This window comes from Hippocampus comes, unplaced genomic scaffold (genome assembly GCF_001891065.2).
Source record: "Hippocampus comes isolate QL1 unplaced genomic scaffold, H_comes_QL1_v1.1 scaffold699, whole genome shotgun sequence".
In the NCBI taxonomy this organism is placed as follows: Eukaryota; Metazoa; Chordata; class Actinopteri; order Syngnathiformes; family Syngnathidae; genus Hippocampus; species Hippocampus comes.
In genome coordinates, this window is record NW_017805822.1 from 359771 (window position 1) to 382776 (window position 23006).

Consider the following 23006-nt stretch of genomic DNA (forward strand, 5'->3'; position numbering starts at 1 on the left):
TCCTCCACCACCACGAGGAAATCGATTCAATCGGATGGCGTGGCGGAGAGTCAAAGCCAACAAACAATCGCATGAAGCCGTCCTTCATATTGGGACGACTTTTCGTTGCACGCGTGCTTCAAGCAAACGAGCACGAAGCCAATCCAGGCGGGCGTCACTCGTCGCTCCATATTCGACATGGACTCGATGCACGCGTGCTAGCCCGAACGGGACGCGAGCTTGGGGCGCAACTGACGTCAGCCCACTTGAATCCCACGCACCAAAAAACGACAACAACATGAACGTAAAGAAGCGGTTTGTAGCCTGCACACTTACCCCAATGACGAGGGCCACATTTGCAACATTTGGCGAGAAGTTCAACCGAGCGCCGCGACGGGGTCAAGTCACAATGTTGACGTTCAATTTACGATGCCAATCAAAGCAAACCCCTTTCATCTTTTTCCAGCAATGGACGTACTCTCAGACCCTACGTGGACATTTTGGGACTCGATACAGAACATATTTTCCGTTTTTTTGTTATTGACAGCCCGTCTTGGTGTCTTCCACCTGCGAATGGCTAACTGCGCTCATTTTGATCACACTTGCGTATGCGCGCGCACGTAGCTAACTGTGCTCATTTTTATCACACTCGCGCGTGCGTGCGCACAAGCAAGTAAAGGCGAGACACAGCAGCCATTGCAGCCTCTCCTTTTTTTTTTTAAATTTTATTTTTTTTCACCCCATTAGATCAGATCCTGAATAGTTTGAAAAGCCAGGAAGCAAATGCTTTCTACCTCTGCCTTCTGGCGCACCAGATGAACTCACTGGCGATTGGACCTCAAACACATTCCAAAACAAAAAGGCAACATGACATGATTAGAAAAAAAAAAAACCCAAACTGCATCCAAAGCGAATAACGCGCAAGGGCATGCACGAACAACAACGCCCATCCGTACTGCCGGGCCCGCCGTCCGTCACTCCGCTCGCAGAAACCGCGAGGGTCGGGACTGCGCGGGCCAGCCCGGGGACCGGGACCGGGACGGGCCGCCCGGGCCGAGAGTCACGGGAGATAAAAAGTAGCGGTGGACGCGGCGGGGAAGCTGGGCTTGACAAAATGGCGGGCGGGCGCGCGCTCAGTGCCCGGCGGGCCCGTTGCCGCACGCCAAGCCCGATATGTCCAGGAAGGCCGAGCGCATCGCGTCGAAAGATTTGTCGGCGAGGGACGCCACGTCCTCGGACGTCATGCCCTTGGTCTCGATCTTCGGGAGTATCTTTAAGCGGATGGTCCCTGTGTCACAGGTGGCAAGAGTACTCACGATCTGTACTTGCGAGGGGGGTCAATATATACGACGACGCCAGCAACGCTTACCCGATTTGAACTGCTTCTCTTTCCGTAGGTAGAAGTTACTGTAGGAGGAGAAGACCACGGGTATGATGGGCACCTGCAGACAGACAGGAAGTCACATTGCACACAAAGCCATGCGAGGAATACCGCCAGAGTGTTGTCGCCTGCGGGACGCGGTCAGTACTTGCCAGGAATGTCTCGGCTAAGCGGTATCATTTCAATCAAGAACTGTGTTGATTTCTTTTTTTTTTTTTTTTGATGGTGGCATTGAATGACTCCCTTCCTCCCGTCCCGGGCCGGAGTGTGCGCTGTCAACAGACGCCCCGCGCACGCTCCCCCACTCGCGACCCGTCAGGGGATGCAGCTCATTAACGCACGCATCTGTCGCTCGGCCCCTTCTCACTAATCATTCTACGACGGCAAGACTTTTACAAAACAATTTTTGCCCCCCCCCACCCCCCGCCTCTGAAATGGGCCCAGCGCTCAGTCTTGGACTCTTGGAGAGCGATTCAAGTTGGTTTGGGAAGCCACGTGAGCGCTTATTTCCTGTCTTTGATTTCCAGTTGAAGGGAGTTGAAAGAGTTCAACTCCAGTGCCGAGTTGAGAAGAATGTTAAACGTGCGCCTGCCGCCATCGAGTGGGAAAGCGTTTCAGTGTTCTGCCTGTGGTTCCGCTCGGGATTTTGAAAGAGGTACTGACTTGGGCTTGCACGGCCAAGTGGAATGCGCCTTTTTTGAAGGGCAACAGGTCTCCCCTCTGGTTCCGCGTTCCCTCCGGAAACACCCACAGGCGGATCTACGGAAAGTTCAACGATTCAAATAGGCAGTCGTTCTGCACGACGACGTGGAAAAACTCTCAAGTGTTTTCTTTCTGGGTCAGGCTGCCGATGCGAGCTTATTGGAGGGCGTGGGTTACCTGCTGGTCCAACATGGTTTTGGCGGCGGCGGCCATGACGCTCTTGGCGTCGCTGGTCTTCTTGCGGTTGATGAAGACGATGCCGCCCAACCAGCAGAGGACGCCCACCGTGCCGGCATAGATCAACTCCTTCTTGGCGATCATGGTGCAGCGGTCGGGCAGGATCTCCATCAGGCCTGCGGGAGGAAGCCACGACATGACCGCGCCGCAACGGACCAATGCCGAGTTCCTCGATGGGGACGGGCCTCGATGGCCCGACGCGGAGTCAAACCGGGCACCCACCCAACACATCGAGGGAGCTCTGGTGGTTGGAGATGATAACGTAGGGGCCCGGGGTCTGCAGGTGCTCCCAGCCGCTGACTTGGAAGCGCAGGCCCAGGAAATACTTGACGTGCCAAACCAGGGCGCGGACGATCCTGATAAGCAGGGGTAGGGGGGGTGGTGGTGGTGGCAGATAATAAAGTTGGTCTACAAACAAGTGAGACCGAACCGCATCGACGCCTTCGACGACCTTCCGCCAGATGTCGCTAAATGGCCATTAAACGCCCTAGAAAATGATTTGGGGAGCTTATCTTCAAATCCTATCTTCTATGATGGAGCCAAGGTGCATATTTGGCATTGGAGAAATGTGCCGGCACAGCAACAACCAAAACTATCAGAAGAAGGAAGTCGAGTGGAGTCATGAGCAGCTCGTCTTAATTTTCCTGTTGCGCAGGCGGGTGAGCGTATGCTGCGGCCGTAGCTTCACCAACAATCATTTTCTCTGCTGAACTTGTTTGCTCGCTCACTGCTAATCTCATCAACATATGAAGTCAGGTTATCTTAACCCTGCTGTTAAACTGCGGGTCAAAGTGACCACGTTTAAAAAAATAAAAATAAAAAAATCTACAAACGGTTACAGTAATGTTTTGTTTTGAGTTTTTTTTCAAGGGTAGAAAATGGAACTTTTTCTGCTGGCCTCCTTTGTATTGTGCATCCTTTAGTCTTTTAAAAGTTTGTAAACACACCACAAAAGTTGCAACTTTGCTGCAATGTGTTCATTTCTGGGTCCTTGAATGCGGCGGCCTTGCGAATCCACAAATACACGGCTACCGTCAAGTGGCCAGCATGTGACGCGCAGCCAAGTGAAACCACGTTCCTACATCTTTGAATGGAGCACCACTCGACTCAGTGAATGCCAGAACGTAAAAACAAGTCGGCAAAAAAGCCACTCATTCATTTCCAAAACGACTGCATGTACATAGTCACAGATACGACAGAAGAACGAGAAGATGGAGAACCCAAGCAGACAAAAATGAAACCTGTACCCCATCTGCACGTTACGGCGCCTTCTATGACAAAAATCAATTTTACTCGATGAATCGAAGGCATAAAGTGAAATACTAAATTGTTTTATTTGTTTATATTTATGTCTTTGTCTTTTTATGCAGTTCAGTTTTGCTTCCCTTATTTTTAGCTGTGTGTCTTTCAATGCACTGCATGTTGCGCTGTGGTTGAGAGGAAAGTCATTTCATCCATGCTGCATGTTGCACATCGAGCAGGGGTGTCAAACTCATTTCACATTGTGGGCCACACACGGCCTCGGTAGATGTCAAGTGGGCCGGACCATTAAAATGATACCGTACTCTGCTAGAAAGAACCAAAATAATATGTCTTTCTTTTGTTTTGGTCTAAAGAAGGACAAGAACAGTCGGAATATGATGACTTTTAATGAACATATCTTTTACAAAACATTTCGTGAAGCACCTTAGATTTCCTTCGACAAATGTGCAATTGACTTTTCTCATTCGCATATTATGCATTGCAAAACCTTCACAAGTCATTGGGATTGAAAAATATAGTCATGAACATTAAGATGAAACGAGATTTATAAAGAAAGGAATTTTTAAAGCATTTCCACATGTGCATAGAAAATCTCAATTTAATCCCTGCCCGCACCTTACAAACTAAGGAGAGTGCTATTCAATGTGTAAAGAATCAAGTATTCACATATCCTTGATAGCGTCTGCTGTGTTGGGTCTGTCTCAGTGGCGGAATGAAACTGCTGTTGTCTTCTTCTCTGATCAAAACAATGCTGTCTTCTACTCTTGATAAAAACATGGTGGCCCCTAGCGGATATTCCATGAATTGCACCTCATTAAAAATATTCTTTTGGTGTCTTTTATGCATTTGTTCACTTTTAAATGATCCTGCGGGCCTGGTCGAAGCCCCTTGGGGGCCGGTTCTGGCCCGCGAGCCGTATGTTTGACACAGCCGGACATAGAGCATATGTGACAATAAAGATTGACTTGACCATATTACACACACACACACACACACACACACACACACACACACACACACACACACACACGGCAATAAAAACGGTTTCCCGTTTTGTAGCGGTAGCATTGTTTCCCTTGCACACCCACCAGAATATTCCAGAATTTTACCTTGTTGCTGTTGTTTGTTGGCGGGTAGCATGAGGCAGAAGCTAATGGTGCTAGCTTCGTTTCGACGAAACGCTTCGAAAAGAATTGGAACTAACGCGGGAGCCAAACAGTTTTGGTCGGGTGTTCACAGCTAGCCCGTTAGCCTAGCGAGCTAACGGGCAGCCGATGGAGCTGTCAAAGCGAGCACAAGTCAAAACTCACCTCATGTTCTCGACGTCTCTGCCGCCGCTTTTGAGCACACACAGCGGCAACGCCAACAGCGCCAGCACCATCATCCAGGCCACGTAGAAGCACTTTTTGAAATAAAACACCAACGCGTGGCCGCTGCTCCACAGCAGCAGCCCCACCACCAGTGGGGCCATCCACAGGAGAACTGCCATAGCGGGGCTACAGGGAAGCGGGTGGCTCGCTCGCTCGCTCGCTCGGTCCGTCCGTCCGTATGGTTGGTTGGCTGGCTGGCTGGCTGGCTGGCTAGCCGGGGCTCCACTCACGCTGCTCGGCGAAGGAGAGGCGCCGCGAGCCGGTCAAACATAACACGCAACTTGGTACTTTCGCTTCCTCTCGATTCTTGTGACGACCATGTATCGTTCTTCATCTGTCGCGAGGTGGAGTCCGGCACACAGTCGTCGTCATCCGCCGTGTTTTTTTCTCCCCCAATTTCCGGAACGGTTACTGCTGGACCGCTGTATGTGACGTCATCAGCTCGTTGCGCTTTGGATGCCAATGAAATTAGCGCACGTATTGTGTATTATACATTAACGAAAATATTTTGGGCCTTCCAAACGAACATTTCCTCACTTTTTGGTTGCGCTGGTCTCCTTTGAGCAATTCCTAGTTTTGACTGAACAAATCTGAACGAGCTATCCAATCGACACCGCGCACCGTGCTTATATCGAATTTAGTATTACATATTCAAAATAAAGAAATGGTAAGTTTGTTTTAATTGGCCATCGTACAGTCGCTTCACTTGATCCCCAGAAATTAGACTAGCATGCACAGAATTGGATTAGCCCTGCTAATCCAATCCATGGCTATATAATCTGAGGATGTGTTTGGAGTTTTTCGACTCCATTTGACACGATTAGGGAGATTCGGAGGATGTTTCACCGACCCCCCTTTTTTTTATCTTGAGGTAAATCACAAACTCGTCGAGGACAAGTACATGTTTTTGTAAACACCAAAGACAATTTTGTTTTGACAAAACCAAAGACAATTTATTCCTGAAAAAAAATGATGTACAGTCAATATAAAAAATCTACACGGCCCTGTTTAAATGCAAGGTTTTTGCGATCTAATTAAACAACAAACAAAAAACACGTCTACCATGAACGTGGTCTATATCCCGTACTACTCAATAAAAAAATCAAGAGAAGTAAAAACGACTCGGATGATGTGGTTGCACATGTGTCCACACCCTGTTAAGAATTCACCAATCATTTTCAAACTTCAAAACTTAATCCTGGGTTTGATGGGACCCTTACAAAATCCCCCAAAACACATGTAGGAAAATAGGTTGTGGTCCGATGAAACCACGGTTATAATCCTTTTTACTATCTGTCCACTTAGTCAACATACGAAATGTTCATGTGTTTGTAAACAGCAAAGACAAGTTTGTTCCCAACAACTTTAAAGTATGTTTCCGTGAGCAGTCCTTAATTTCGTTGTCCTTGAATGCAAACACAAACATGTCAAATGGTCCCTTCGCAATGCTGTCTTAAACTGATCGTGTCTTTTGAGTTTTTTTTTATTTTTCCTTTATTTGCACTACTGTATCTGTCGCGCCGTCACGGGAGGCGCGTCTCCACTTCCTGCCACCGGGCGGCGATGTTGTTTCAACAGTTCTGATGAGCCAGTTTCGACCGTCGACGGAATGTTTTTGTAAAAGACAGTTTACCCTTCTGAGAAAACAACGGACGACTTTTTGCAAATGTTTTAGGCACCCTGTTTTTTGTAAAAGTCAATGGCAGTCAACCAACTTGAGAAAACGTCAAACGCGAGCGAGTTGCAAAACCTGACTTATGTGTTCTTGAAAAACATCAAAGCAAGCGTTTGAATCTTCAACGAACTGAAGGTACACGTTTCGGTAACTCGAAGAGACGGATTTCCTTCCAACAAACTTTTGTTAACATCAAAGACAAAGTTGTCTTTATCGAACCTCACTTGTGTGTTTCGGAAAACCCAACAAAACAGCTTTGAATCTTCAAGGAATCGCGCACACGTTTTTGGAAACAATGAAGTTAAGTCACGTCTTCATTGACTCGTGATGTGTTAATGTACACATCAAAGATCATTTACAAAGATCATTTAGAGTTTTTTAAAAATAGGCCATCGTTAATTTTCGATCAGCTTAATGTGTTCAAATGATTCCTGTTATTTTTAGTCCCCGCCCTTGAAAATATATTTTTAATTGAGTTGTCCACGTTGGAGGTCACATTAATAGTGGGAAATATTTTGCAATGATTTACCCTGATCTCATTTTTTAACATGACATAACTTTAGCATTTGAACACGGGTGTGCAGACTTTTTCTACGCCTACGAAATGCGCAAATACCGTGTGTGGAACAAGTATTTAAGAGAATGAAGCCATCCAAAGAAGGGTTGCGGCCGGGGTGGGCAGTCGTTGTGAAACACACTGTGGGGTGTCATTCAATGAAACATCTGCTTTGGTTAGTGTGTGTGTGTGTGTGTGTGTGTGTGTGTGTGGTGGGGGGGGGCAGTTGTGCTCCTCCTCCCTGTGCACCCTCGCGGTCCCTCCCGCTTCCCTTCAAGCTTCACTTCACGTAAAAACATCTGCGAGGACACTTTACACTTGCAGTATTTGCTCAAAAAGGACAACTAACGAGGGCCACTCTGTGGGATTCCCCCCCCCCCCGAGTCCACACGCCTGCCGTCACCCATCGTGCACGCGCACCCCTCCAGCAGCTGTCATCGAGCCCTGGCGGGAGCGCGCGCGTCGCACTGATCGAGAATCCATCCGCGAGCTCAAGATGAGACGCTGAGCAAAACAGCAACAAAACAGGCTTTTTATGGTGATTTCACCCCCGATCCGCCTCCTCCTCCTCCTCCTCCTCATCAGAACGATACCGACAAGCAGCCTCGTCGTGGATTAATTCCGAGGACATCGTCCCGAAACCATGAGCTGGGGCTCAGAGCTATGGGTAAGTCTCGCCGTTATTATGACATTATTCTGATTAATAATGTGGTGTTTTTTTTTTTGTTTTCGCCAAGTGTTTTGCCTTTTGAACCTGCTAACTGACGTAAAAACAACGTCCAAGGCGCATCATTAGCCTGGCTAGCGCCCCCCCCCCTCCTCCAATCAAACGCATCCAAGCTAATTTGGCTTAGCGTAGCTAGCTTCCTTTGATGGCTTCTTATCGTCTCATATTTTCATGTCACCACCCTTCGTTAATTCGTCGACAACATGTTCAATTAGGGATACCCTCCCTCCATCCTAAAACAATAACAACCGTCATGGAGTTCCCATGCAGATCTATCTCTCTATCTATCTATCTATCTATCTATCTATCTATCTATCTATCTATCTATCTATCTATCAACCTTCCTACCAACCGACCGACTTACCTAGCCCTGTAATTGGGTACATATGTGGTAGTGATAGCAGCACGTGTCAGTTTGACTCACAAAATGTTCAGTCACAATAGAGCAAAGGTTGGAGTTCCAGTCACATATCGACAAGTCACAAAGTCAAGTGGTGAGCAATTTCCGAGTTAATGTGGCAAAAAGAGTCAAGCCGCTAAATGTCAAGCAAGTCGACTAGTCATTAAGTCCTACGCAGCAGTCCTGCTGAGTTACAACAATCAGGCTGAGGGTAAAAGTCACGATAGACTGTATTTTCATTTGATTTGACTTGATTTTTTTTTCAGCCTTTGACAATGTAGGTTTTGCAGTTTATCAAAGTGTGTCGTTCATCGGCAATCGCTTTCCAATTGACACAAAAGCTCCGTTGCAAGATTGTAGTCTGACAAGAATATTGTTTTTACTGTCCAATTTACCTGGCGCAAAGTTCACAGAGAAAAGCGCCTTGGCCGTGTGATGTCAGCGTCTTTTTCATTACGTTTATGCAGCAAAGCCCGTGGCCACTTGAAATCTGGGAAACCTTTCTTCCTGGAAACAAATACCGTACCGGGCTTCTTATGTGCGAATCCGTCTCGCGTCACAGCCAGACGCTGTGTCGTCTGACGACACGAAATGCAGACACTTGCCGCGGCGATCCTTAATCGGCGGCCACATCGATGCTCCACGGGCGGTTGCGACCCGAGACGGTTTCTGCTAGTGAACAAACGGAAACACGGAAGCGCGTTGATGGCGACCGCTGCTTCTTGCAGCGCGTGGGCAGGAAGTTGCGGTGCGCAAGTGCAATTGAGTAACTCGCTTGGCATCCATGCAAGTAAGGACAGCATGAAACGCGATATGCGACGCACACACGCGTGAAAAGTTATTTGGCCCTGTGCTCAGAGTTTCATAGTCATCCCACTTTTAATGACACGAGACTATCTTGCAAAGAGGGGTGAGAGTTTTTCCTCAATGAGAACTGACATGACCCGGATGAATAAAGCTGAAAAAAAAAGGCAACCCCGATAACGATGTTATTGATTGACGACACTGAGCCGCTTTGTACATCTCACTCGGTTTGATTTCACGCACTCACGCGTGACACGAGTGCGAAGCGACTCGAGAGCTGACCAAGAAGCCACCGCCATGTGATCAGGAAACGAGACTCATCTTTCAGGAAGTGATGTCACGGTCAAGCAGGATTTCTCAACTTCCCGCAAGCACGCGCGCGTGTGAAGCAACGTAGAGGCGCCGCCGTTGCGTGTGCCCGTTGCATTCAAAAATGGGGCAAACTGAATAGAATCGTGGGAAAACTGCGACCAAAGAAGGTCAAAAGGGGGCTTTTCTATTGGGCCAACGAGACTCTGGCTGTGAAGAAAATACTCTTTGTTGCGTCTCTCTGCTGGCACCAAAAGGCCCACGGGCCGGCACGGGTGATTGAGGGCCGTTGTCCGATGCCTGGTGCAGCCACGCTAGTATTGCTGCTACTCGCTGCGTTTATGAAGGCAGACAAAAACGACGAATGGCTGCCGTGAAGTAAATTCACCAGATCGACTCTGAAAGACCCCCCGCCCCCCCACACCTGCCCACCAAAAACAGAGGAATGTTTCCACTCGAGTCCAGCTGCAAAATTCAAATTCCGAATCCAGGGCTACTTGAAACGTTTGTCGACTGTGATGTCACATTTGTAGAATGTCCAGCTGTGTCACCGCTTAAGCATCCACCGAGCGGTACGGTTCAATTTGGAAGCTCAAGAGTTCTTCCGAGGTTTCCGTTGTAAACATGTCCAAATCTATCAATGGAGTACTCACCGCTCCCCGCGTCTTTGCTTATCACGCATCCTTCAAAAGGACGAGGTCCACATGGGCAAAATGTCTTTGAAGCCGAGGTCATCGTACGAGTGCCATAATTGTTCCTTAATTTAAAACGGGCCTGTTGGAACGAAGCTACTGTCATAGCCTCACTCCTCCCCAAATTACAGCGACCCAAATGGCGACCATAAAGCGCCCGAATGTCGCGCGGGTTCAAACGCGACGACTGCGAATCTCAAAACTTCCACCGCGTCGAGCCCTGCAAAGTTGCGTGAGATGACGCGAGAGCGCCGACCGAACATCTTGTGATGAGCGCGCATCCTGCGCCGTGATGCGCTGACCTCTCGCGCGGGGCGGCGACGTGACCCCGAGGGCGCCGCGGATCAATTTGAGAAATGGTTTGATCACTTGAACTCAAAGTTCCCCTTCCCCGTCCCCTGCAGCGAGTGGAAAAAAAGAAGTTGAACGTTGTCCCCGGCTGAGCGGTGACAGTTCCACCTTTTTTAACCGTGACTCACCTTGAAAATCTCACTTCTCCAAAGAACCGGGAGTTAGTGAGGAACTCTTCGGCGGCGCACTGACGCGTGAACTAGTCCCGTCTCGTCGTCGATCGGGCAGTATGGAGAAGGCTGAAAGTCTCCTCAAACAGCAGCAGCTCAAGGTAAGCTGACTTGATGTGAACTAGGAGTCGGGAGAGCGTTTTGCCTGAAACCCGCTTGATTGACTCGGCATCCGTTTCACTCGTAGACGGACGGATGGATGTCATTTATGGCAATGCGCTCTCGCCGGTCGTATTCCCTTTGTGAGCTCGAAGCAGCAGTTTTCAGTGTTGGAACCCCCCCAAGAGCCCCCGACGTGGGGTGGTTGTTATCAGGCCGCTCACTGGAACCTCTTTGGGCTCCCCCAGACATTGTGCGGCTACACGTTGGGGGGCAGGGGCGGGGGGTCATTTGGGCAAATCAATGTCTCCATTCGCAAAGCTGTTCTTTGATTGGCTGCGTCCTGACACGCGAATGCCCCGAAGGTATATCTGGAGGTCCGTGTGTTTCGTTGTTATTTGGGAGCGCTCTCTTGCGAGGCGGACCTTTGCCGTTGAGGAAAGTGCGCGTAGGTCCTTGTTTGTGTCCTGAAGGTAGCCACCATGTCCTCCTCGCCGTTGAGGAGAAAGAAGCCGTTGAGTGATCTTGCCCATGACTCGATGTCTTCCTGTCGCAAACCCTTCCGGCCGCCACTCTTGAATCGTGACACGCTCGCGTCGCTGCTCCAGCTCGCCACTACGTCGCCTCTTGAAACGACACTGCCAGCGCAGTCACCTGAGCGGGGTGCCCGACTGATTCACAGTCAAATGAGATTTGCTTGTTCCTCACCTCCGGTGGTTTTGCATGCGACATACTTCTGCAAAAACAGCAACTCGAAAGCCCCCCCCGCCTTCCCCTCCGTCAAAAAAAAAAAGGAAAAAAACAGAGCAAAACCCGCTTCCGAGATTTGCTGATGTCTGGTCAGATTTGCTGCCTTTGGAGTCGTGCTGACGGATTTCCTGACAAAAACGTTGGATTTGCATCATGGTGCCAAATGAGGCGCTGCGCAACCGCAGGCTCATTCTTGGACTTGAGACCGTTTCACTTCATCAAGATGTCATCATCTCATATGGCGGCATCCTTTGAGCCGGCGAGATGAAGCCGCCGATGCGGTTCTTCGGACACGTTGAAGAATCGGGCCAAATTGCCAACGATTCACCCGTTTGGCTTGATCGAGACCGATCACCGTCGCAGGATTTGGCGACATTTCGTCTCGCGTGACGTTAAGCATGAAAGCGGATGAGACCTCTGCCGAATCCCAAATTGCAACTGGAATGCCGTCTCTCTTTGAGCGCGTTCGCATTGATCCAACTTGTTAGCGCGCCTTACGTGTCGCCCTATTCCAGACAGTCTCTTGTGTAAGAATTTAAAGAGCTTTGCCCCGCACGGAGATGAAAAACGGCTCAGCTCGCAACAATGGTCAGCGTGTGCTCGAAGGCCGAGCGGCGCTAAGCCACGTAGTCGCCGCCGCCGCTCATTGGTTCCGTGGGGCCGCTGACCACGGCGGTGTCGCAATCAGATTAATACCTGCTCAGTTCAAGTTTCTGTTTGCTCCTCGCGCTTTTTTTCTTCCTACCCACAGATGGACGGACTTTCTCAGAGACTTTTTTCTTTTTTTTTTTTAAGAATCATTCTTAACTTGTTACCCTGCCGTCATGTTGCGCCGAAGAAGTGAGTTTTTTCTCTTCCTGGACAGCCCCCACGCGAAACCCGAGAAGGACGGGCGAAAGCCGAGTCCTTATCAAGAGTACCTGCGGGTGCTTCTCCAGATGAAGATGACCAGCACCGTGAGTTGAGCGCCGACGATAGGCGGCGTTGTTGTCCAGTCGCGGACCGGGAGATTCTCAAACTGTCCGCAATTAAATGCGAACTCCTACTTATCAGGGGCATTTGTTGGAGGCTAAATATTCCGGGCCTGTTTAAAATGCGATGCAATTCACCTCAATAGTTACCCAACATTGTCGCTAACTGACGTGCGTCACTTCCACGGAAAACGGGGGTGTGAACAGAGAGGCGCTCGCAGACAAAAAAAACACCGTCGGCGTTGGCAACTTAGCCGTTAGCCAGACTAGAGTGAAATAACCTTGACGTTTTGACGCTGCGTTGCGTACGACGAGACGGGGGCCCGGCCAAAAGCAATCACGGAGTCCGCGGAGCTGAACGTTCCCAAAGACGCGGCGCTCTTTCATACGGTGTGCAAAAGCAGCCATTTTGCAACCTGCTGGCAACTCCTGACCCGAGGTACAGTCTGTGCTTCCAACGGTGCCAAGGTCACCGTGCCCCCTTCCCCCTTACGGCCCTACAAGAAGATCATTTGGATCATTTCTGGTTCATTATTTCAAGGCGATGGCTCTGCGGGTTCCCGTTTGACTGATTAGTTGAGGGTCGGGTGTGAAAAGAAGGGGCGGTGAGAAGGATGAGTGGACGAGGCTTCCAGTTAGTGCGAGTCACCGTTTCACAGCGGCAGGAGTCCCCGCACGAGAGAGGATTTCGGCTTCTGCCGGCCCGAGAGGCCTTGTCTCTCAAAATAGCCGCGCGGCACGCAAACGGCAAGTCGCGCGCTGAAGGTCAGCGAACAGCTGCTCGGATTTTGCGCGAGCGGCCGTCGGCTGTTACTTGGCTAAACGAGAACGGGACGGCCACGTTTTGAGCAAGTCGAGTTGAATCAACTTCCACTAAGTCAGCGTCAACAATCATTTTCTTTGATGTGACGTGCCCCTCCAATGTCCAATTTTCAGTTTTCACCTTTTGGTACAATTTCCCCCAAACGGGTCGGTTAGGCTTGTCGTTTTGGCACACGCGGCTGTTTCTCTTCGAGCCCCCGTTCCTTGCGAGGAGGTTACTCGGGGCGACGGGAACATTATTCCACCCCGCTTCCTCGGACAAAGCGGCGTGTGTGTCGGAAGAGAGGGCTCGGCCTGTCCGCCAAATATTTGTCCGCGCCCGCGTACACCCACGGCCCGTGACGCGGCGCAGCGCTTTGTTGCGTGCGCTCCTTCAAGAAGCGCTCATGTGAAGCCGCGACTCGAGGCGCTCTTTTGCACAATGGGGCTTTTGGCGCCATTCTCACATTTGGGAGGAAGAGTTTTCCTCTCGACTCGTTTCGTGACCTCCACCGAGCGCATAAAATGCAAGGTCACTGTCGCTGGCCATTGAGATTTGAAACGGGTTCGAATTGAAATCGGAATGCGCTCCGAAACGTGCTTAACATTTCACCGGATTGCTGAAAAACTCTTCTTTGTGGTGGCTTTCACTCCGCGGTTTCGGTTCATCTTTTGCCCGCCCGTTAAAAACTCGCTTTGAGCGTCAGTGTTGCCTCGGCCAAATTGTTCGGACAAATTCACGTTTGCCTCCGATTGGCGCTTGCCGTGTCATAAATGGAGGACAATGCCCTCTACCGGCTGGGCTTGCTGTCTGCTCCAACCGCCGACCTCCCTCGAAGGAGACAAAACATCGTCATTAGCGTTTAGCCTGTTAGCATTAAAACCTCGCCGACAGACGTCGAGACGTTCCCAAGGAGCGATAAAGACAATCAAAAGCCTGATTTGAGCACGTCTGAAGAGACGCTGCTCGGAGTGATGCAATCAAAGTCCCTTTTCCTCTCTTTTGAGGTCATTAGCAAAGACCTCCCTTTGAAAATCCTTCTCGTCTAGTCAATGATGCAGCTGCTTCTCTCTCTTTCTCTCTCTCACTCTCTCGTGCGTCTTTCATGGCATGTTGATTGTTGTTGTGCTTCTTCTGTGTTTATCGGAGCGGAAACGCGACGGTTGTAAAAACACGAACGACCTAGCCGGGAGCGTTTGTCCAATGTCGACGCTGCAGTCGCCTTTTGTAAAAGCTCGGAGTCACGTCTCGGTCTTGAAGAAAGCTCATTGTTGACTTGTTTGGCAGTGATGTGCCACCTGATGTCACCTGACTCTCTCTCCTTTTGTCCGTTGGGCACGGACCTCCGGGCTTTTGGGGCGAAAATGCGTCCAGCCTGGCAAATAAGTCAACATACGATCAATAATTTGGCGCAAGCTTTTTAGGAAATGCGTTGACTGTGAATTGATCGCGCGCTCCGCCTTATACGCGGTTGTCATCGGACAGCGACGTGGTGCGGTCATACGGGCCACCCCTGTGAGCACCTGAAGGCACCGCCATGGAGCCTGATTGCATCATATGCGAGTGACTCATTTGCTTGGTTTGGATCTCGTCACGGGGAGATCCCCCCCCCGCCCCCATCATCTGGTCAGATGCGATCAATACTCCCCGGGCAGCCAGTAATCTGGAGGAGTGGAGGCTAAATAATGTGCGTTGGGAAGGTCCCAAATCCCTGCCGTCAGCCGGCCGAATGTTGAACAAGCGCGTATTTGTTTGCCTTAAGTCACGGGGGTACCTATATTTAGCTCGGGGGCTCCTTTTGTGTTCGCCGCCGCCTTCACCCACCCCCGCTGAACTCTTCATTTCCCGAATAAGAAAATAAAAAAAACATGTTGTTTTCCTTCGTGGGCTCGCACAATAGAGCCCACATCACGGGGGGTGGGGGGTTGGGGGTGGGGGCTGGCCCCTGGAAGAAATAGCAAGAAGAGAAAGGCCATTTTGTTTTTCGTGGGGATTTCAACAAAGGCCGAAAGGCGCAAGATTCATGCCGACTGAAAAGGCTGTCACGCGCACACCAGGCTGCAGAGAAGCCTGACGGTTTTGCTCTTTTCAAGCGTTGCGAATTCCCTCCGCCAATCGAAGCCAGTACCGACGTCAACGTCGCGCTACGTTGTCTGCAAACTTTTGAAATCACGTCTAGCGCTGCCTGTCATTGATAATTGGTCAACGTTGGAGCGGGGAGTGAGGCTCTTTCCTGCCCCGATGGCAAAATGAGGCGCACCGGGGAAGGAGAGCGCTCTTATTTTGGTTTTGACGTCATCGACCAGCGGTCCAGTCAAGGCCTTTGAGGACGGGAGGTTGAAGGCCGCGCTCCCCCCTCGATTGTAATCCCTTTCCTGAGTAATCCCGCCCCATCTCTCATCCCGCCCTTCCTCCCTTCTTCTGTCGCACTCGCTCGCCGTCCTCCTCCGCCATACCGTCCGTTGGACCTTCTGCCTGATGGGAGCGTTGACACCGCGGGCCGCTTCACGTTGACTCAGAGAGCGCCGGCCATCTCAACCCGATTTCTCTCCCCGACGATCGGGATTTACTCCGCATCGGCCGGGACATGCGCTCGTGGACGGGCGCCGTCTGGGACTAACGGGAGTTTTGGGATCTTTTCCGGAGGGAAAGCGGGAGACCATGGTGCCGTTGCAGAAAAGGGTAACGCCGGTCGTGTGCGGAGGCGTGTTGCTCATGGCACCGCATGTTGGGGAGCCCCAAAACCAAATGTTTATCTTGCATGCTCATAGTAAATTGAAAGCGACTTGGGCAAGCGACGCTCACGAAACGGTCTGACAATTTATCGCAGATTTTTTAGCGGAGCGCCATGCTACCACTGTTCAAATGAGAGGGTTTTGTCAAGCCGTAGCATCCGGTGAATCCGGTCGGCCGAGTGACTCCGTGATGAGTGATTGCCTATTGAAGGTAGCCAACAATGCCGGCCGGAAACTCCCCCCTCACTTGAGGTGCTATTCTTGTCCCGCCGCCCTCTCTGAGGCTTTCAGCGGTGAAGGCTGTTTCATCCTTTTGCCTGCAACAACATGATGACCCTTTGCGAAGCCACAGCTGTACCTTGATGGACTTTCAAAGGAATCATGTTGGGATATCTCGTTGCGGCGTCCTCATTCAGCCTTATTCGTTGTCGCACATGAAATTGTCCATAAATGTGAACGGAAGCGTGAGTTCTTGTTTGTCCGCATGTGCCCTGAAACTGTTTTGTCAGCCGAGACAGGGTCCGGCTCACGCGCAAAAACTAATAAGACAAGCGGATGGCCATTTACGTTGCGCTAGCGCGGCAGCCCCAATGTTTAGCGTGTCTGCGTTACAGTTTCCAGCACGAGAAGCTAACGTGGCAGCGTGCATCGGCGCTCACTCAACGTAGCCATCAACATCTGTCACGTTGACACGGTCACAACCTGCACGCGGTGGCTAGCATTAAGATGCCAACGCGGCAATCAATGATTGAGGTGCGGAATCGTAGCAAACTCCACTCAGCGGCACGTTAACGCTCAGTCCATCCGCAACACCGAACGAGCGCACGCGTGTTTTGCTGTCGTCCGCTAACCTCATGCTGACATCATACCGATGTTCCGCTCATGTCAGGCTGACACCACACCGGAACCAAAGGTTAACGCAAAGTGTCACAAAAGCCAAAGGGGAATGGCAAAAGACACGCTCAAAGCTCATCCTACGAGCGGTAGCTAGCGCGAGAAGCTAACACAGCGCTCCACATTGTCACTCAGCGGTCCTGAGTTCGCAACGGGACGGCATAATTCAATAGTTTTTGCCACGTGAAGATGTTCCTGACCATTCAAGTACAAAGCAAATTATTTTTGGGGACGTTTTAGTCAAACCCCCCCCCCCCCCCCCTCCCCTCCCCCAAACGGTACGAGCTTTAACACATTCTGCAATTGAGGTGCTGCCACTTTAAGGCAACTTTGGTGGTTTGGTGACGACGGAAGATGCGTGCAAGCGCTCGTTCGTTGTACCCCCCACCGCAGTGACTTCCTGTGTCACAAACACATTTTCCTGTGGGGACGCGTCAGCCAGTTACGCCGCCTTGCAGGCTGGGGTCATGAATGTTTTGAGTGAACACTCCAGACATGGCAGATGACAGGATGGGGAGCTGCCAGAGTGACGCCAATCGAGCATGTTTCTCGCTGCCAAAATATTGCGGCGGTGCTGTGAGTACGCCGGCGGATTTTGCCTGGTCCAAGGCACGTTTTAAGCGCTGCACTCTACGTCGTATTAGCGGAGGTTCTGCGCGAGTACCGTGGGAAACTGCGCAGCCAAGTAGAGAATGCGGAGTATCATCAAACGGTCTCCACTTGGCTGCGCAGTTTCCCGCGGTGCAAGAGGAAAACCACCGGCGATCGCTGGCCGGTTCAGCGTATCTTTCATTCATGGCTGGAAATGAGCACACTTGCTAATGTCAGCCTAGCCCGTTGCTCCAATGGGCTCCGAATGCCGCAACGTTAGGATTTTATTCACCATCGTCTCCGATTTGCTGAAAAATGTCTTTGGTGCCAAATGTTCATTGGTCGGTCGTGACGATAACGTTAGCTTGGCACGTCCTTTAGCTCCAAAGACTACAGTATTAGTACGCCATGTTCTCCTCGTGCAAACCCACTGCCGGTTGATCGTTGGTTGGGCAGATTTATGAGACGTGGTGAGAAATGGCAAAAAGTAATAAATTCGTTCGCCCAGCGTGTCGCCTTGCCTTGTCTCCGGACGCGGCGCAAACGAGGATCCTCCGCAGTCTCCCGATTTGCCCGGAGCGCCATTTGTCTGTCGCGGGCCCGGGGTCCGACCGAGACATTTGTAATGTTTGCCACCTTTGGCGGTAGTTTCTCAAAGCACCCTCTGATACGGCCGGATCGAGTTTCTGGAGAGGTACGCCAAATTTGTCAAGGAGAGGTCCGAGATCGAAATCAACTATGCCAAACAAATTAGGTGAGTACCTGAACGTGAGTGAGTTTCAAGGCCACAGACATACACGGGATGGGGGCAAATTTGGGACTTTTCAATGGTCGATCGCTTGCACTATCGTACAATTTGAGTCCCGTAAAACGGCCAACTTCTTTCTTCGCATACATGTACCGCTGTGTTCTGGTTCAACGACAGCTACATTCTTTCCGAAATGGAGGACTTTGTTGTTGGGGTTCTTGGAAAGGAAGTGATGATTATATATATTTACCAAATAACTATTTTGGTAAAAATAGAATTTTAGGTTCTGAAAATAGCGGCTTTATTCTGGGAATAAATTGTCATTTTTATTCTGATAAAATTACTCATTGGGGTAAGCGGAGTTGCAGTGTTACCAGCATTAAATTCAAAAGAAAAAAAAATCCTGATGTATTTGTGTTTTTGCAAAAATGATTTCAACGGTGGAGCCCGTTCTTTGGTTATTGGGGGGACATTTGCCAGTGGTGATTTTGTCGTACCCGTCGCAGTGACTTTTTGAATAACTGACTTGGATTAAAAGCGGTCCACAGACATGACGACACCTGTTGAAAGAAAGAAACAAACCAAAAAATTCCATCTCCCTCAAAAGGGAAAATGCTGACTTGAGAAGAGGAAATCACATGCACTCCTGTTGTCTGTTGTTGACTTCTGCTTCAAGCGGGAGAAAGTGTGTGTGGGTGTGTGCGTGCGTGCGTGCGTGCGTGTGTGTGTGTGTGTGTGTGTGTGTGGCTTGCGAGGGCGGCGCTTGTGCATTGCCATGGCGACAGCTCGGTATCGGCCTTATATCCGCCCCCTAGGTCTGACCCAGATTTGCCTGCCTCCAAGCGCAAGTGTCCCACACTCCACCCCCTTTTGGTCCCCAGCCCGCGATGAGTATATGAGGAGCCCGAAATCGTGGGGGATTTAACCGACCCCCCCGCCACACACACATTAGTCATCTTTAAAGAGGACCGGCAATGTGGCTTTAACTCCCCCCTTATCCCCAGTTTTTTTAAAGGGGCAGCCAATAAATAGCTTTGCGGGTATATCCTCATGGGGGCGAATGAAATCAGTTTGAGATCATGGACTTGATTCTGGCAAAACTCTTGACTTTTTTTTCTTTTTTAAGCAGCGGCATTCTTCCACCAAGATAGCTCTCCAACAATACATTTGCAGATACGGACGATTAGCTGCTAAGTTGAATCCAAAACAATAGTAAGAGCTTTTACGTCGGTACCCTCCCTTAGCCAGTGCACACGGTGCGCCGCTAAGCCGCACCTAATCCTCTTCCAGTCGCGTTGGTGTAAACATGCACAATGCTGCCGTCCAGGCGATACATTTGTGCCCCCTCCCCCACCAATTCCAGTATGTCATGGGTGACAAGAAAGACTACGAGCTCCAACCCGCCGCCCCCCGACACGTTTTCCTAAATGCGTGAAATAGGTGAGTGGACCGGAGCAATCTGGACACGTGACACCTGCCCCTGAATGACTTAACGGCCACCGGGCCGCTAGAATTAGCCGAGGACAAGAAAGGGCCAGCGGAGCTCGGGACGGTCACATCTGCCTAGCAACAGTGCAAGAGAGGCTTCAGGGAGAAGGGCAGATTAAGCAGGATAGAGGGCAGACACGTGGAGGCTTCAGGGAGAAGGGCAGATTAAGCAGGATAGAGTGCAGACACGTGGAGCAACCCCCCCACCCCCAATCGGGTTGTGAGTGAGCACAGGCCTCTGTTTTCATGAATTATTCTTGTAAATGTTGGACTTCTGGTAAAATGACCTTTTTTACGCTTGTAAAATGGATATTCAATGCTGATAAATTGACTATTTTGGTTAAAAAAAAAAAGATTTTAATTTGGTAGGCTGGTGATTTTTTTTTTTGCAGGGGGATGGTAGAATCATTTCAATCAGGTCGAAATACGGCTAACTTTATGAACACAAAAGTCACAACTTTTGCGTTCCCATAAAATGACAGAGCTCGTGTGTGGCAATATTCCGACATCATTCAACCGTATTCTGGTAGAATGCAGACCGCCTGCCCCCCCTTAAAAAAAAACAAAACAACAACAAACCAAGAAAAGGTATGTGATGGAACCAAAACCAAATCAGCGAAGCGAATCCTCCGCCTTATTGGCACGCCCGCCCGGCATCAATGGATGAAATGACTCTTTGGTTCTCACAGGAATTTATCAAAGAAGTACCAACCGAAGAAGAACTCGCGGGAAGAGGAGGAGAGCAAGTAAGCATCGCAGACCTTCACGCACGCTCCCTCTCTTGACCCAAATGTCAACGGTGCGGCCTTTGTTTAGGTACACGTTCTGCCGGGCCTTCCTGACGACGCTCAACGAACTCAACGATTACGCCGGGCAACACGAGGTGATCGCCGAGAACCTGACGTCGCAGATCATCGCTGAGCTTTCGCGCTACCTGCAGGATCTCAAGACGGAGAGGAAGACGGTGAGTTAAAAGACCCCGCGTGCACCTTGCTGTCGCCGCCCGGTGGTTTTCCTCCAGAAAACAGACTAAATACCAGGTGGCTGTTTTTGCTTCCTCTATTCGCCCCCCTCCCCCCCCCCCCCCCCCCCACCCCAATTTGGCGAGTGAGCACGCTTCGCTCAGCCTGCGCTGAGGTCACGCCAGAGTAAATATAGCTTCACCCCGAGGCTCGCCCGCAAGTGCGGAACGTCAGCTCCTCGCAAAGCCTTCGCCGACTTTGAAGGCGTATGGGAGCAAAGCGGATCCGCCTTGCGGCTCTCGAGTCACTTCGAACACGTCCGCGCTTATTAAGGAGCAAAATCTGACCAGCTGGAAAATTGTGGAGAAAAAAAAAAAAAAATCTGCTATCACGGAAGCCCGCAGCTGAGGGAACTGGAGCGGAAACAAAAGCCAAAGCAGAGGCTCTCTTTCACAGCAACACTGAGCCTTTTTCGAGTGGAGGTTTACCGTCGACATGTCGCTCAGAGTCACAACTCGCGATGGCTTTTTGCTTGACATCGTTGGTGTCCCTCGGTTGTTCCATAGCGGGGGTGTTGGTCGGCTTATGCGAGCTTTTGTGCGGCCCCCTCCCCCATTCGAGTCCTTTTCCTGCTCTTTGGACCGCATTTGATCCGGAACGTTCTCTGTCCACATTTTGGAGCCTGCAGACTGCAGAGTAGCACTCGTGGGGATTTTCCCACAACTCTTTTCACCGCTTTCCTTTGCTTCATTTAACCCTCCGGTTGTGGGTCAAATTGATCCGTTGAGTTCCATGTCATAAACGGACCCCAAAAAAGGCCAGCGCTGAAACAAACATCTTCATCTCCTGTCATGTCGCGGGTCAAAATGACCCCTTGACAAATGCACAAAAACCCACTTTGACACGACTGGATCCTCTTCTGATTTGGGTCCGTTCGACCCCGCGACTTCCTTGAAATAGTCTTTGCTAGACTGCGCCGATAGAGGCTCGAAAATCGTCCCGTTATGTTACAGCTCACCAAAATGCCCCACAAAAAGCACAGAGATGCGCATCTTCAAGACAAACAGGACCGCAGAAATGTCAACGCAAGTCACCAGCCCGACCCTTGAAAGACGGCCGGTAATAGCGGAGGTCGTGCGGTCGGCAGGTCTCGGACTCGGCTGGCCTTTCGTCAGCGGCTCTTCGCCCCCCCCCTAGTCTGCGCAAATTCCTTGCTCTTGTGGGCCTTATCTCCTTGAGTTCTTCTGTGATTTGTGGCTCTTGCCAGCGATTAGCCGGTATCGCGTGTGGCTGCGCGCGGAGCCGCATTCCTGTGAAGCGCGTCATGCTGATGAACGACTCCGGTCTTGTTCCAACGTCAGTGTGCATGCAGACGTGGAGGGAGGGGGGGGGGGAGGCGACCGGGGACTTGTGTCAACATCCGTGGTGTACCTCGAAAGCGGGAAACGGCCCGCGTCTCCTCCGAACGCAACACCGTAGCCTCCTCGCCCTCGGACAAAGCCCATGATTTCGACTGTTTGGACGCGGTTCGGCTCGCCGTCGCCCTTTTCCCTGCCACGCGCATTGTGTGCGCGTGCGAGCGCGGCACGGCGTCTCTCTTTGGACGCCGCGGCACCAACGAGAGGCGTTCCGGCATGCCTCCGCTCCCGCCCGATCACCCGGGAGGAGCCGCGGGGTCCGCTGAAATAAAATTCCTTTGCCTTGTGGGAAATGGAGTGCGTTTGCGATGACGGCGCCGGGTCTCGCTTGGCGCGGGCGTGTTGAGTGCGGACCGGATGGCGCAAATATTTTCCACGAGTGCGGTCATGGGGGAAAGCCTGGGACGTAGGAATGAAGTCAGCCGCGCCGGCGCTGCTTTTATCATCTCGGCATCTGTGGACGAGGGCCCGCGAGAAGAGAAATGTCAAGGCCGCGCGGCCGAAAAAGAGTCATTGTACCCGATTGGTGCACGTGACTGAACTCCCGGGAGTCGGAGTACTTCCTCCGCGACGTTCGAGCACTTCCCTAGAAACTTGGGAAAAGGGAAGTGGGACCACTGTCGCGGTAACTCGCCGCGCGAGTACAGCGGCCCCCGTTCTGTTTGGCAGATGAGTGGCGCACGTGTCCGCGTAGCCGCGCCAATGACGCTTATCTTGCCGTGTGTCTTCCGACAGCACTTCCACGATGGCCGCAAAGCGCAGCAGCACATGGAGAGCTCGTGGAAACAGCTGGAGTCGGTGAGTGATGTCCACCGCTTTTGCGGGCCGCCGCCGTTTCCTGCCGTCGAGCCGTGAGGCACAACCGCGTCGTGGTGCGAAAAAGAAAAAGGGCCAAAGCCAAGGCTGACCGCAAAAAGATTGTTGCGAAAAGG

The 23006-nt window shown here is 50.9% G+C and overlaps 2 protein-coding genes across 2 annotated transcripts in view; one reads left to right on the forward strand and one right to left on the reverse strand.

Annotated features, from left to right (window-relative positions):
* Window positions 1-675: 675 nt before the first annotated feature.
* On the reverse strand, window positions 676-5372 carry agpat2 (1-acylglycerol-3-phosphate O-acyltransferase 2 (lysophosphatidic acid acyltransferase, beta)). The gene is made up of 6 exons (XM_019886155.1): window positions 4873-5372; window positions 2522-2655; window positions 2240-2415; window positions 2024-2119; window positions 1349-1421; window positions 676-1267 (listed from the first exon to the last, which is right to left on the reverse strand). The coding sequence occupies exons 1-6, from the start codon at window positions 5049-5051 to the stop codon at window positions 1113-1115; spliced, it is 813 nt and encodes a 270-aa protein (XP_019741714.1). The 5' UTR covers window positions 5052-5372; the 3' UTR covers window positions 676-1112.
* A 5303-nt stretch (window positions 5373-10675) lies between these two features.
* The window catches only part of LOC109525546 (formin-binding protein 1-like), a 28058-nt gene continuing 15727 nt past the window's right edge, over window positions 10676-23006 (forward strand). The window contains 5 exon segments of the mRNA XM_019886111.1: window positions 10676-10717; window positions 18127-18212; window positions 20384-20440; window positions 20511-20658; window positions 22810-22872. Of these exon segments, the coding sequence (XP_019741670.1) occupies window positions 10676-10717; window positions 18127-18212; window positions 20384-20440; window positions 20511-20658; window positions 22810-22872 (396 nt within the window).